This window comes from Geotrypetes seraphini, chromosome 11, assembly GCF_902459505.1.
Source record: "Geotrypetes seraphini chromosome 11, aGeoSer1.1, whole genome shotgun sequence".
NCBI lineage: Eukaryota > Metazoa > Chordata > Amphibia > Gymnophiona > Dermophiidae > Geotrypetes > Geotrypetes seraphini.
In genome coordinates, this window is record NC_047094.1 from 67,676,359 (window position 1) to 67,688,763 (window position 12,405).

The 12,405-nt window shown below is 42.9% G+C and overlaps 2 protein-coding genes across 5 annotated transcripts in view; one reads left to right on the forward strand and one right to left on the reverse strand.

Moving 5' to 3' along the window:
• LOC117368802 (carcinoembryonic antigen-related cell adhesion molecule 21-like) overlaps positions 1-4,232 on the reverse strand; it is a 62,359-nt gene extending 58,127 nt beyond the window's left edge. For 2 of the 3 annotated variants that reach the window (XR_004541030.1, XM_033962505.1), the window contains exon 1: positions 2,670-2,863. Coding sequence is in view for 1 of the 3 variants with exons in the window: in XM_033962505.1 (XP_033818396.1) it covers positions 2,670-2,733 (64 nt within the window). In the remaining 2 variants the exon portion in view is untranslated. Of the gene's footprint in view, positions 1-2,669; positions 2,864-4,010 lie in introns of those variants that run through there. The other variant, XM_033962507.1, reaches the window with a different exon arrangement.
• Positions 4,130-12,405, forward strand: part of LIPE (lipase E, hormone sensitive type) — a 76,847-nt gene continuing 68,571 nt past the window's right edge. Inside the window, exon 1 of one of the 2 annotated variants that reach the window (XM_033962496.1) lies at positions 4,130-4,360. In XM_033962496.1, coding sequence (XP_033818387.1) covers positions 4,270-4,360 — 91 coding nt within the window. In that variant the 5' untranslated portion in view covers positions 4,130-4,269. The remainder of the gene's footprint in view (positions 4,361-12,405) is intronic. The other variant, XM_033962498.1, reaches the window with a different exon arrangement.

Genomic DNA, 12,405 nt, shown 5'->3' on the forward strand with positions numbered 1-12,405 from the left:
AAGAGTACCAAGGACTACATCAGAAGAGCATTGTGATCTAAAGTAGAGAATGACATAGGGTCAAATTTTTCCCTTTCCTCGTGGGAACTAATTTTCCCATCCCGTTCCCATGAGTTCTTTTCCTGCCCCTGCCCCATTCCTACAAGCTCCATCCACATCTGCACAAGCCTCAGACACTTCAAAATCATAAGTACTTGAGGCCTGTACGGTTAAGGTAGAGTTTACAGGAATGGGGCAGGGCAGGGACAGTGACAAAACTCACAGGGACGGGACGGGAAAATGAGTTCCCATGGGGACGGGGAAAAATTTGACCCCGTGTCATTCTCTAATCTAAAGCTGATGCTCAAGAGCCATGCCATAAGAGCAAACACCCAAGTCCTCTTTGCAGACTGAACCCTTCATAAGTAGGTCAGGATGGATGCTCAACAGAAGGCCTCAACCCTAGCGAAGATGTATCAGATCTGCATCAAAATGAACACACTCTTGAAGGCATGCATGCAGAAAGGGAAAAACTGTAGGTGGCGCTAAGGAGCTTAGTGAAGCACAGAAGAGGCACAGAGAAAAATCCTAACTGGATTCCTTCTGCAGATGGCACACGACCATGGGGACACTACCCATTTGTCTATAATGTCTCATCTATTGCTGGAATGACATGTATGTCGCATATGCAAAAGTCTGTCAATGTTATGAGTATCAGTGTGCAAAAGGATACAACCGCCCAGATACCATTCTTTGATGTGATTGGTCCTTGAAAGCTAACGGCAAGTAATTTTAGTATTATTTTTATTTTTTATACAGCAGTTATCCTAACTTGAGCAACAAAGCAATCAAGGCTTTGTAACCATTTGGATCATCTTATTTTCGCAAACCTGGATTTTCAGCTCTGACAGAAATTAAATAAAAAAAGAGAACGTCTGCAGATGGTGGATGATGAAATGCGTGTTTGCTTGTCGACTTTCGAGCTGCATTTTGAGTTAATTTGAACTCAAAAACAAGCACATCCATCGCATTGATTAGCAGCTCTATTCTATCTACTTTAGTTTCACTGTTGTTACAATTACCCATACAGTACATAGCATAAAGAACTTTAAATAAATAATTCAAATTTAATTTATTATTGGTTTTGTAATTTTAATGAATTCAATTATAATGTGCCAAGAAAAATATTTGCCCTGTTTAGAGTGCCGGAACTAAAAAAAAGTTTGAGAGACACCACTGTATAATAAGTTAGTGATATATGAAGTGAATAAAACATGTAACCTGTAAGTGATGTCAAGGGACAACTTCAGACCAAGCCACAGGTAGCATATGTGCAACACCGCTGCTGTTGTGAACTAACAGAAGATCAACATAAAGGTAGACCAGGAAAGGTGGCAGATCAAGCAGGAATTGTCTCTTACATGTGTATGTCTGCCAGTGCTATAGGAATAAGTAAGAGTAGTATAAATGGGGGAGGGGCAGATGCCAAACCCTGGATAAGGGGAGGGGAGACAGTTACAGATACTTTTTCCATTATGTAAAGGATATTTTATTGGCTCTAATAGCCTCTTTCACTTTACCTTTTAACCATGCTGGCTCTCGTTTCTTCTTCTTTCCACCTTTGCTAAAATGTGGACTACATCTGGTCTGAGCTTCCAAAATACCATTGTGGAAGCCCAGATCAGATGTATTTTTTCTGAGCTTCTGGGAGAACGGAATAGAAATCTAAATAAATAAATAAATAGGTATATAGTAAATTCAATTTAATGGCAGAATATGTTCCAGGGACATTTTTAATACTTCAATTAAATATCTTTTCCACATTTCTGTGGGCGCTACACCAAAAGCATTTGGAAAATTCAAAAGTCGGACATTTAACCTTCGGTTATAGTTTTCCATCTGTTCAATTTTTCTATTCAGTAAAATTCTTTAATTAACCAGGCTAGTAGTTACAGCTTGGATACCTGCTACATTGTACAATCAATCATTCTTTCCAGACTGGACTATTGTAATTCCATCTATCTATGTCTAACCAAGAAAAATCTTCAAAGACTTCAGCAGATCCAGAACACTGCGGCTAGGTTGATCTTCACAAAAAGTAAATTTGATCATGTTTCCCCGCTTCTGTCAAAACTTCACTGGCTTCCGGTGATTTCTAGGATTCACTTTAAATGTACCTGCCTAATTTTCAAGATCCTACATGGCATTCTTCCTCCCCTAATCCCACTATCCTGAAATTTTTCAAGACCTGACACTACCAGATCCGCCCACATACTCAAACTATCTTTCCCCTCGTTAAAAGGTGTCATGTATGCAGGTAAATTAGGGAAATCCATTTTCTTCAAATTCACTGAGCTTTGGAATAACCTCCCTGCCCCGCTGCGGAACCTAGGCTCATTCCAATTATTCCGCAAGCATCTGAAACCTGGCTTTTCTCCAAAACGTAAAGCTATCTATTTAAAATGTAAAGCTAGCTATCTTCTTCATAACCTCTAATTTCTTATGTCCTTCCCTCATTTATTGAATGGCATGTAAACCGTGTCGAGCTCTATCTTTATGGAGATGATGTGGTATACAAACTTAAGGTTTAGTTTAGTTTAGTTTATATTGTCTCTTGCACTTTTAATTTCCGTGGAGAATTCTTCTTTAGTTTTATCCAATGATTTTCCCAAACCATCAACAGTACTTACAAGTGTGGTAATTTCTTGAGCAGACCTGGCATCCGTGGAATTCAAACACATGAGAGACTCCCATATTCTCTCGAGTGTAATTGCTGCTGGTTTTGTTGTTTCAATGCCGGATGGTAAGTTGGCTCTCAAAACTTCTTGCTTAGTTTGAATTCCCATGAGTCCAGTCTCCTGAAACGGAGTTTCCCCTGCATTCACATCCAGGCAGGGCTCCCCCAACAAGACCACGAGTTGAGCAGGGTACGGCGGCGGCATAGCCTCTAGAGGGGAGAGAGAAATCTCCAGCTCCAAGGCCCCAGCTACTTCTTCAGCCAGAGACAGCCCAAGCAATCCTCCAGGTACTCCACGGGGGTTAGGGGAAGCAGCTGCAAAGTCCAGAATAGATCTCTGTGTAGGGGTAGATGGTCTCACCACAGTGGGTTCGGAACAGACACTTACGCTTGGAGTGCGGCATTGCTGAAAAAATCTTGAAAGTAACGCTCCTGAACTCAGCTGTTTGTTACCAACACCGGCTCCTAGCTGCCTCCATCTTGGTTTCTCCTCTATATTATGTATGTTTGATCTGTGACTTCGTTCTGAGCTCTTTGGGAAAAACGGGATAGAAAATGAAATAAATATATATATATAAATAGTGTGACTCAGAAATACAGTAAAATCTTGGTTTATGAGCATAATTCATTCCGAAAACATGCTTGTAATCCAAAAAAAGCGAATTTCCCCCATAGGAAATAATGGAAACTCAGACAATTCGTTTCACAACCCGAAAACTTTAATACAAAATACTATACCTACTTGTATTGCAAGACCTCGCTCATTTAGAACAGTCGCTACATTCCTGCAGTGTCAGAGAGAGAAGAACCATGGCTCAGTTGTGATGATGTGATGTGTGTATATTATACGTACTCTTATTGCAAAACTTTGCTCTTTAGAACAGTCGCTACACTCTTGCAGCGTCAGAGAGAGAACCATTGGCTCAGTTTTTATGTGTGCATACTGTATGTACTTGTATTGCAAGACATTACTTGCATATCAAGTTAAAATTTAATAAAATCTTTTGCTTGTCTTGCAAAACACTTGCAATCCAAAGTTTTACTGTAATGGATTAGATTAGAGGAGAAAGGCAGAGATATTGGATAGGGAAGGGAGGGATATTATCAGTCCTATAGTGAAGGGAAGGGGGTTTTGGATTTGATATACAGTACCACCTTTCTTTGGCAACAATCAAAGCAATTTATATATTGTATACTGTACTGTATACAGGCACTTATTTTGTACCTTGGGCAGAGGGGGGTTAAGTCACTTGCCCAAAGTCATAAAGAGCTGCAATGGAAAATGCATACATACCTAAATTTTAATCAAAATGCAACCGTAATTGATAGTGTAATAAAATCATTTGAATACCAGTGGATTCCTTATTTGCATAATAAAGGTTCAGTGAGACGGGTTATGCAGGGTCGACCGAACTGGTCGCGGGCCGCTATTGGTGGTGTACGATGATGTCATAGACGGATGGGGGTGGGATGCCGGCGTGCTGGAGGAGGAAGCAGGAAGCGATTGGTGGCGGAGGAGGCAGCAGGGGCAGCGGTCACTACAGCGGTGGAGGATGCGAGGCCCGGAATTAGAACCCGGGGACAGCAGTGGGGCTGCGGGGGCCGGCTCCGGGGAAAGCCGCGAGCAGCGGAGGCCCACACCAGGTAACCGGGGCGAGAGGAAGTGGGACAGTGTAAACAACACCCCCCCCCCCTCAACCGAGAAGCACTGCGTGACCTATTTGGTGAACAGAACGGGGCGAGAACGAGTCAACTGATGCTGTGGAATAATGTCCCCAGAGAAATGGCGTGCTCTGGTACAGGGTAAAACAAGGACCCCCGTGGATCTGTACTGCATGGCCTTAACAAGAAAGCGGCAGTGGTTTGGGATCCGCAGGGATCCTTGTTTTAACTCCCGCGGACCTGCCGGATCCCACTCTTACCCCCCTCCAAAGGAATCCGTGAGGTCCGCAGGAGTTATAAGACGAGGATCCTGGCGACTCCACACTTACAGGCCGCTTTCTTTTTAAGGCCATGCGCCTTTAGTTCCATGGGGTCCGCGTTTTAACTACTACATTTGCTGGTTTCTTTTCTGGTTGTGGTTGGGATTGCTGGTGCTGGTGCCTCATCTTGCCTCTCCCTTTTGTTGTGCCCACTTTTCTGCACCCCAGTACCCCAAATACCTTCTATCTGCGAGCCCGTGAAAATAAAGCACCCAGCCTTAAAAAGAAAGCGACTCTGGCATGGGGTCCGCAGGATTCCTCATTTTAACTCCCGTGGACCTCACAGATTCTGCTCATCCTTGAGGTAAACAGATTTTTAAGGACGTGGGGTAGAGATCTGTGAGGTCCGCGGTCTGCGGGATCCTTGTGTTATCCAATCCCTTGGTACAGTATGACATCCCTAGGGATTCTGTGTAAGAAAGTAACAGAAGAAGGAAGAAGTTACAGTGTGATAAATTATCCATAACACAAAATGAGGTTGCTGTATGCATCTGACACTACCAGAGAATTTGCAGAAAGGGACAGTGCATCATTTGTGTAGATAATACACAACGGGAAAGAACCTTTAGTACCTCAGACCCTTAGGTAACTTTCTGTGAAAAGAGTATAGCATGTAGCCCACCTTAGGGCTTTGCAAGCCTTAGATAGAAATAGAATATCAATAAATAAATAACATTACATACTCCACCCTTTGGAGTTTGTACAGAGATCTGTGATACTTAACAAATTTATAAACGATCTGGAGAAAAGATCAATATAGCAAATGACAATAGGTAAAGAAAGACTTGAATGGTCCGTCCAGTCTTCCCAGTAGGTATATGTGTTACAAATCCATGATTAAATTTAATTGTCTTTGTTAATTGATATTTCTGGGTCATATACTGTAGAAATCTACCCTGTAATGTGTTTAGGTTCCAATTACTGGAGTTGCCGTTGAATCACTCTAGCCCACATGGCCCTTGGGCAGAATCCGGCCCGCCTGGCTTTTTTATGTGGCCCGCGCCAATGCTTCTGAACTTCCCCTTCTCAGAGCCCAGGGTGTCCTATCTCCCGCGCTGGTCCGACGTTGCCATCAAGCCAGAAAGTCTGCCGGCTTCAGCAGTGTTGTTCGTGGCTCCCCCTCCTGCCTTCCGTTTGCCGCGGTCCATCCAGGCAGAAACAGGAAGTTGCGCGCCATTGGAGACAGATGGCGGCAGGCGAAAAGGAGGAGAAGGAGCCAAGTACAACAGTCCCGAATCTGAGGTCGGCAGATTCTTTGGCTTGCCGGCGACATCGGACTGGCGCCGGAGGGAAAGACATGCCGGGCTGAGAGGAGAGAGGGACCGGCGCTGGAGGGAAAGGCATGCTGGGCTGTAAGGAGAGAGGGATCGTCGCTGGAGGGAAAGGCAAGCTGGGCTGTGAGGAGAGCGAGATGAAGGGAGAGAGGTTGGACCTGGGGTAGTGTAGAGGAAGAGGGAAAAAGATATTTGAAGGGAGAACCGTTGGGAAGAGAAAGGGAGAAATGGTGGATCTGGGGGAGGGAGGGAGGCATGCAGACAGAGGGAGAGATGGGATGGGGCAGTTGGAAAGAAAAAGGGAGAGAAGTTGGAGATGGAAGGGAGGGAGAAATGTTAGGCTTAGGAGTGGAAGGGAGAGAGAGATGCAGCATCTCATTTTTTTTTTTTTCTTACATCTCATTGTTCAGCATCAAGGGGGGAAGGAAAAAGAACAACAGAAAATAGAGGGAGCAAAATGTTGGACCAAGAGGAGAGAAGAGAAAAGGAAATAGGAGGCTGGGAAAGGAGTGAGATGGGAAATGGGAGAGCTACAGAATAAGAGAAGATGGAAAATTGATAGGTAGCTGAAAATTTAAAAAGGAGAAAGATGAGAAAGAGGGCAAGATTTGAGTGGACAGAAGCAGAAAAGATAAAAGGAGAAAAGTTAAAAGGGAAAAATCACTGGAAAGAGAATTAGAAGATAGACAAAATCAGAAAGAGAAACTGGGACTAAAAGCAAAATGACCAGACAACAAAAGGTAGAAAAAACATTTATTTTCTATTTTGTGATTACAATATGTCAAATTTGAAATGTGTATCCTGCCAGAGCTGGTGTTAGACAGCAAGCATGAACTAGGACTTAAAAGAAAGGAAAAGTCTCTTTTTTTATTTATTTTGTAGCCGGCATGGGGTTGGAGAGGTTGTATCCCTATACTTCTATTAAGACTAATCCCCTTCTTTGCTGGCGTGCAGCATGGGTGTTGGCGGCGATTGATCCGACACTCACAGAAGTCCTGTGAGCATCGGACCCGGGACCTACGGTCAGCAAAGGCTGGGGTAATATCTTAATAAAAATTCTGGCCCCTTATGTGATTCGAGTTTGATACCCCTGCTCTAGCCTATCTAGACCATTCCAAATTAATGGAGTTCCATCAAAGCCCTCCCCAGACCATAATAAGCCCAATAGCCATATACAGGACATGAACCATTCAAGTCTGCCAGTACCGGCCTTAGTTCTTCCAATGATATCCTTCATTTTAGAGAGCCTCCATGTTCGTTCCACACTTTTTTGAATTCTGTCACTGTTTTCTTCTCCACCACCTCCCTTGGGAGGGCTTTCCAGGCAAAAGAATTTCCTAATATTAAACTCCTAAGTCTACCACCCCACAACCTCAAAATTTATGTCCTCTAGTTTTACCATTTTCCTTTCTCCGGAAAAGATTTGGTTCTATATTAATATCCTTTAAATATTTAAATGCCTGTATCATATCTCCCCTGCCCCTCCTGTCCTCTAGAGCACTGTTCTTCAACTGCCAGTCTGCGGACCAGTGCCGGTCCGCAGGAAATTTCTGCCAGTCCGCAGAGGGCCAGCAAGATTGCTGCTGCTGCTGCTGCTGCTAAACCCGACAGGAAATCTTCTTTCCAACATCAATTCTGACATCGGAGAGGACGTTCTGGGCCAGCCAATCGCTGCCTGGCTGGCCCAGAATGTCCTCTCTGAATTGCCGTTGGAAAGAAGATTTCCTGTTGGGTTTAGCAGCAGCAACAGAGCGGTAAGAGCAGGGGAAAGGAAGGAGGGAGGCTTTTTTTTTTTTTGCCAGCAAGGAGGGAAGGAGGTAGTCAGGCAAGCAGGCTGGCTTTGGCCAGGGAGGGAGGGAGAGAGGTAGACAGGCTGGCTTCGGGGGTGGGGGGTGGGATAAAGTGTGGAAGACAATGAGAGGGACATAGGAAGGAGGCACTGGGGGCACTAAAGACAGGAAGGGGCACTAAGGACATGGGAAGGAGGCACGGGGGCACTAAAGGCATGGGAAGGAGGCACTGGGGGCACTAAAGACATAGGAAGGGGCACTAAGGACATGGGAATGAGGCACTGCGGGCACTAAGGACATGGGAAGGAGGCACTGGGGGCACTAAAGGCATGGGAAGGAGGCACTGGGGGCACTAAAGACATGGGAAGGAAAGAGGGAGGGAATAGAAAGGGACAATTGTTGGACCTGAGTGCAGAAAGAAAGAAATGAAAGGATACACAGACAGAAGGAAACGCAACCAGAGACTCATGAAATCACCAGACAGCAAAGGTAGGAAAAATTATTTTATTTTCAATTTAATGATCAAAACGTGTCAGTTTTGAGAATTTATCTCTGCTGTCTATATTTTATATTTGTCTATTTTTCTATAGTTACTGAGGTGACCGAGCTCGCGGAGATGGGGTGGAACCGGGGTTTTTACATTTTAGTCCTAGTAGTGTGCCAGTCCACAAAATAATTATTTTATTTCTGCTGGTCCACGGGTGTAAAAAGGTTGAAAAACACTGCTCTAGAGCAGGGATAGGCAATTCCGGTCCTTGAGAGCCACAGGCAGGTCAGGTTTTCAGGATATCCACAATGAATATATATGAGATGGATTTGCATGCACTGCCTCCTTTGAGATGCAAATCTATCTCATGCATATTTATTGTGGATATCCTGAAAACCTGACCTGCCTGTGGCTTTTGAGGACTGGAATTACCTACCCATTCTCTAGAGTATAAATATTCAGGTCTTCCAGTCTTTCTTTGTATGTCTTTTGGCTCAGACCACCTACCCTCTTTGTTGCCTTTCACTGGACCTCTTCAAGTCTCATATCTTTCACCTGATACGGTTTCCAACATTGCACACAATACTCCCAAGTGGGGCCTCACCAATGACCTGTACAAGGGCATCAAAACCTCCATTCTTTTACTAGTTATGCCTCTCTCGATACAGCCTAGCATCCTTCTGGCTACAGCCACCGCCTTGTCACACTGTTTCTGCTCCTTCAGATCCTCAGACACTATCACTCCAAGGTCCCTCTCACGTCCCAGCACATATGACTTCCTTGGATTTCTAATCTCTAAATGCATCACTCTGTACTTCTTTGCATTGAATTTTAGTTGCCAGGCTTAGACCATTCTTCTAACTTTTGAAAATCCTTTTTCATGTTTCCACTCCCTCCAGAGTGTCCTCTCTGTCACAAATCTTTGTATCATCTTCAAAAAGGCAAACCTTACCTTCTAACCCTTCGGCAATGTCACTCGCAAACATATTGAACAGAATTGGGCCCAGCATCTATCCCTAAGGCACTCCACTACCCACCCTTCCTTCCTCCAATCAAATCCCATTAACCACCACCCTCTGACGTCTGTCTGTCAACCAGTTTCCAATACACAACTTTGGGTCCTAAATTCAGTCCATCAAGTTTATTCAGGAGCCTCCTATTAGGAACTGTGTCAAAGGTTTTACTGAAATCTAAGTAAATTACATCTAGCGCATGTCCTCTCTCCAATTCTCTGGTCGCCCAATTAAAGAATTCAATTGGATTTGTTTGGCATGATTTACCTTTAGTAAACCCATGTTGCCTCGGATCTTATAACCCAGTAGATGCTTGGAAATTCACTATCCTTTCCTTCAGCAGCACTTCCATTATTTTTCCAACAACAGAAATGAGGCTTACTGGCCTGTAGTTTCCAGCTTCATCTCTGCAACCACTTTTGTGAAGAGGGACTGCATCTGCTCTTCTCCAATCCAAAGGAACCTCTCCCGTCTCCAAGGATTTATTGAACAGATCTTTAAGAGGGCCCAGCAGAACCTCTCTGAGCTCCTTCAGTATACTGGAATGGATCCCGTCTGGTACAATTGCTTTGTCCATCTTTAATTTTTCAAGTTGTTCATAAACACATTCCTCCGTGAACAGTGTGGTATCCACTCTCTTCTAATGTGTAACTTTGCCAGCCAATTGCAGTCCTATTCCAGGATTTTCTTCCATGAATACAGAACAGAAATACTTCTTTAGTACATTTGCTTTTTCCTCATCACTCTCCACGTAGCAGTTTCACAATTCCATTTTTTGTTTTCCTCCTTTCACTAATATACCTGAAAAAATTTTTGTCTCCTCTTTTCACATTTCTAGTCATTTGATCTGCCTGTGCTTTTGCCAGACATATCTCTCTCTTGGCTTCTTTCAGTTTCATCCAATAGTCCTTTCTGTATGCCTCTTTATTATTATTATTTTTTTTTTAAATATTTCAGGAATGCCATCTCTTTAGCCTTTATTTTCTCCACCACTAGTTTAGAGAACCATATTGGTTTCCTTTTCTTGTTTTTGTTTATGTTTCTCACATAAAGTTTAGTGGCCTTTTTTATTGCTCCTGTCAGCTTGAACCACTGTTTTTCCACTTCTGTTATGCCTTCCCATCCTATCAGCTCTTTCTTCAGGCACTCCCCCATTTTTCTAAAGTCCGTATGTTTGAAATTTAGGTCTTTGAGATTTATGTGGCCGCCTTCCACTTTAGCTGTTACATCAAACCAAATTGTTTTTATCACCACTTCCTATGTGGGCACCCACTCGGACATTAGAGACCCTCACTCCATTTGTGAGGACCAGATTAAAGTATCACTTTTTCCCTTGTGGGTTCTGTCACCAGTTGTCTGAGTAGAGCCCTTTGAAAGGCATCCACGATTTCTCTACTTCTTTCCGACTCTGCTGATGGAACTTTCCAGTCTACATCCGGCAGGTTGGAGTCACCTAACAATAGCACCTCCCCCTTTCTTTCTCAACTTTTGTATATCTGCGACTAGGTCTTTATCAGTGTGCTACGATTGAGCTGGAGGTCTGTAGACAACACCCACGTAGATAGAAGATCCATATCACTTCCTTTCCCTGCATTTCAGGTGTTTAGATATTGGTCTTTACATAGAAAACTGCTCCTCCACCTTTTTGCCCATCTCTATCCTTCCTAAAAAAAAATGATAGTCCAGTATGTTTGCGTCCCATCCATGGGAATCACTGAACCATGTCTCTGTGATAGCAACAATATCAGTCTGCTCCTAACATCAGAGCTTGCGAGCGTTTGTGGTCATTGCTTTCCAACTATCTTTCAGCAGTAATCTCATTTTTTCTGTAGTTTTTTAAAAATTCATTTCACTAACTGTTTCATTGCTAAATAGTGATTTGCTATGATTGTCATTTACATTGCCACCTTTACTACCATCACATCTTGTCATTTGCTGGATGTGGCCACCAAAATTGTCCTGCATACATATGCCATCCCCACCTTCTAGTTTAAATGCCTAGAAGCATATTGCCTGAATTTCTCAGCAAGGATTCTTTTTCCTGCTATAGTACGATGTAACCCATCATTGCAATATAGTTTCTTGTTTTTACCATGTATTACCCCATCCTCCTATGTACCTAAAGCCTTCTTGATGACACCAGACTTTGAGCCACCTATTGAAGTTCTCTGTATTTTGTACTCTTTCCTCTCCCTTTCCATAAGTAGGCAATACTTCTGAAAAAGCTACAATCGGTTTTAGACCCTCTCCTTGCTCCTAAAAGGCTTTTTGCACTAAAGGTGGGGAGTTGTTGGTCATTTGTTCATTTGTTCTCAGGTCATTTGTTCTCAGGTGGATAATAACATCAGTGTTAGAATTTTTGGTTTCTTCCCTAATTAGAGTTAGTGGTGGCCAAGGATCCTGGAAGGCATTTTACTATTTTGGGCTCCTTGACTAGTGTTCCAAGGTTAATTCCTCTAATGATGGAATTCCCTAGCAGCAATAGTTTTCTGGTTTTGGCCTTTTTATTTGTGCTTAGAGTATGCGTTTCATCTCGAGTTACCTTCACTGGGTCTTGTTACACCTCAATTCTTTTTTCTTGAGCATTGCAATGTTCTAATGCAACAAAGGAATTCCATATGAGTAATAATTGTGATGGTGGATGTTTTTGTGTCACAGTATACCTGAGCCTACTGTGACCCATTTATTCCTGGGTTTTATTTTTTGAGGCAGTGGTGGTAAGTTGGTATGATTCTGTGCAGTAATGGAAGCTGCTTTAATTTAATTAAAAAAAAGATGACTAAACTATGGTTACAAGCAAACCAAAATTTTTTTTGCCAATAAAAATAATAAATTAAAATTTTTTTGCCACCTAATGGGCACTAGCCCGGGGCTGAATTCAGGATATGAAGGGTTGATTGAGCCCGTACTGAGGTTCCTTAATATTTAAGTTCTTTAATGCTTAAGTATCGTTAGACAGGTGTGAATTTGCAACAGGTAGCTTAAAGCTATTTGCCAATTTTGTTTGTTACATTAAACTATGGTCATGATCAGTTGCTTTTTTTGGAAGCCATGTTAGAGCATCAATCACTCTGCTAGTTTACATTGCATTTCAATATTAATGAGCTTATTTGCATGGTCGGATTGGAGAAATAGCAATCGTT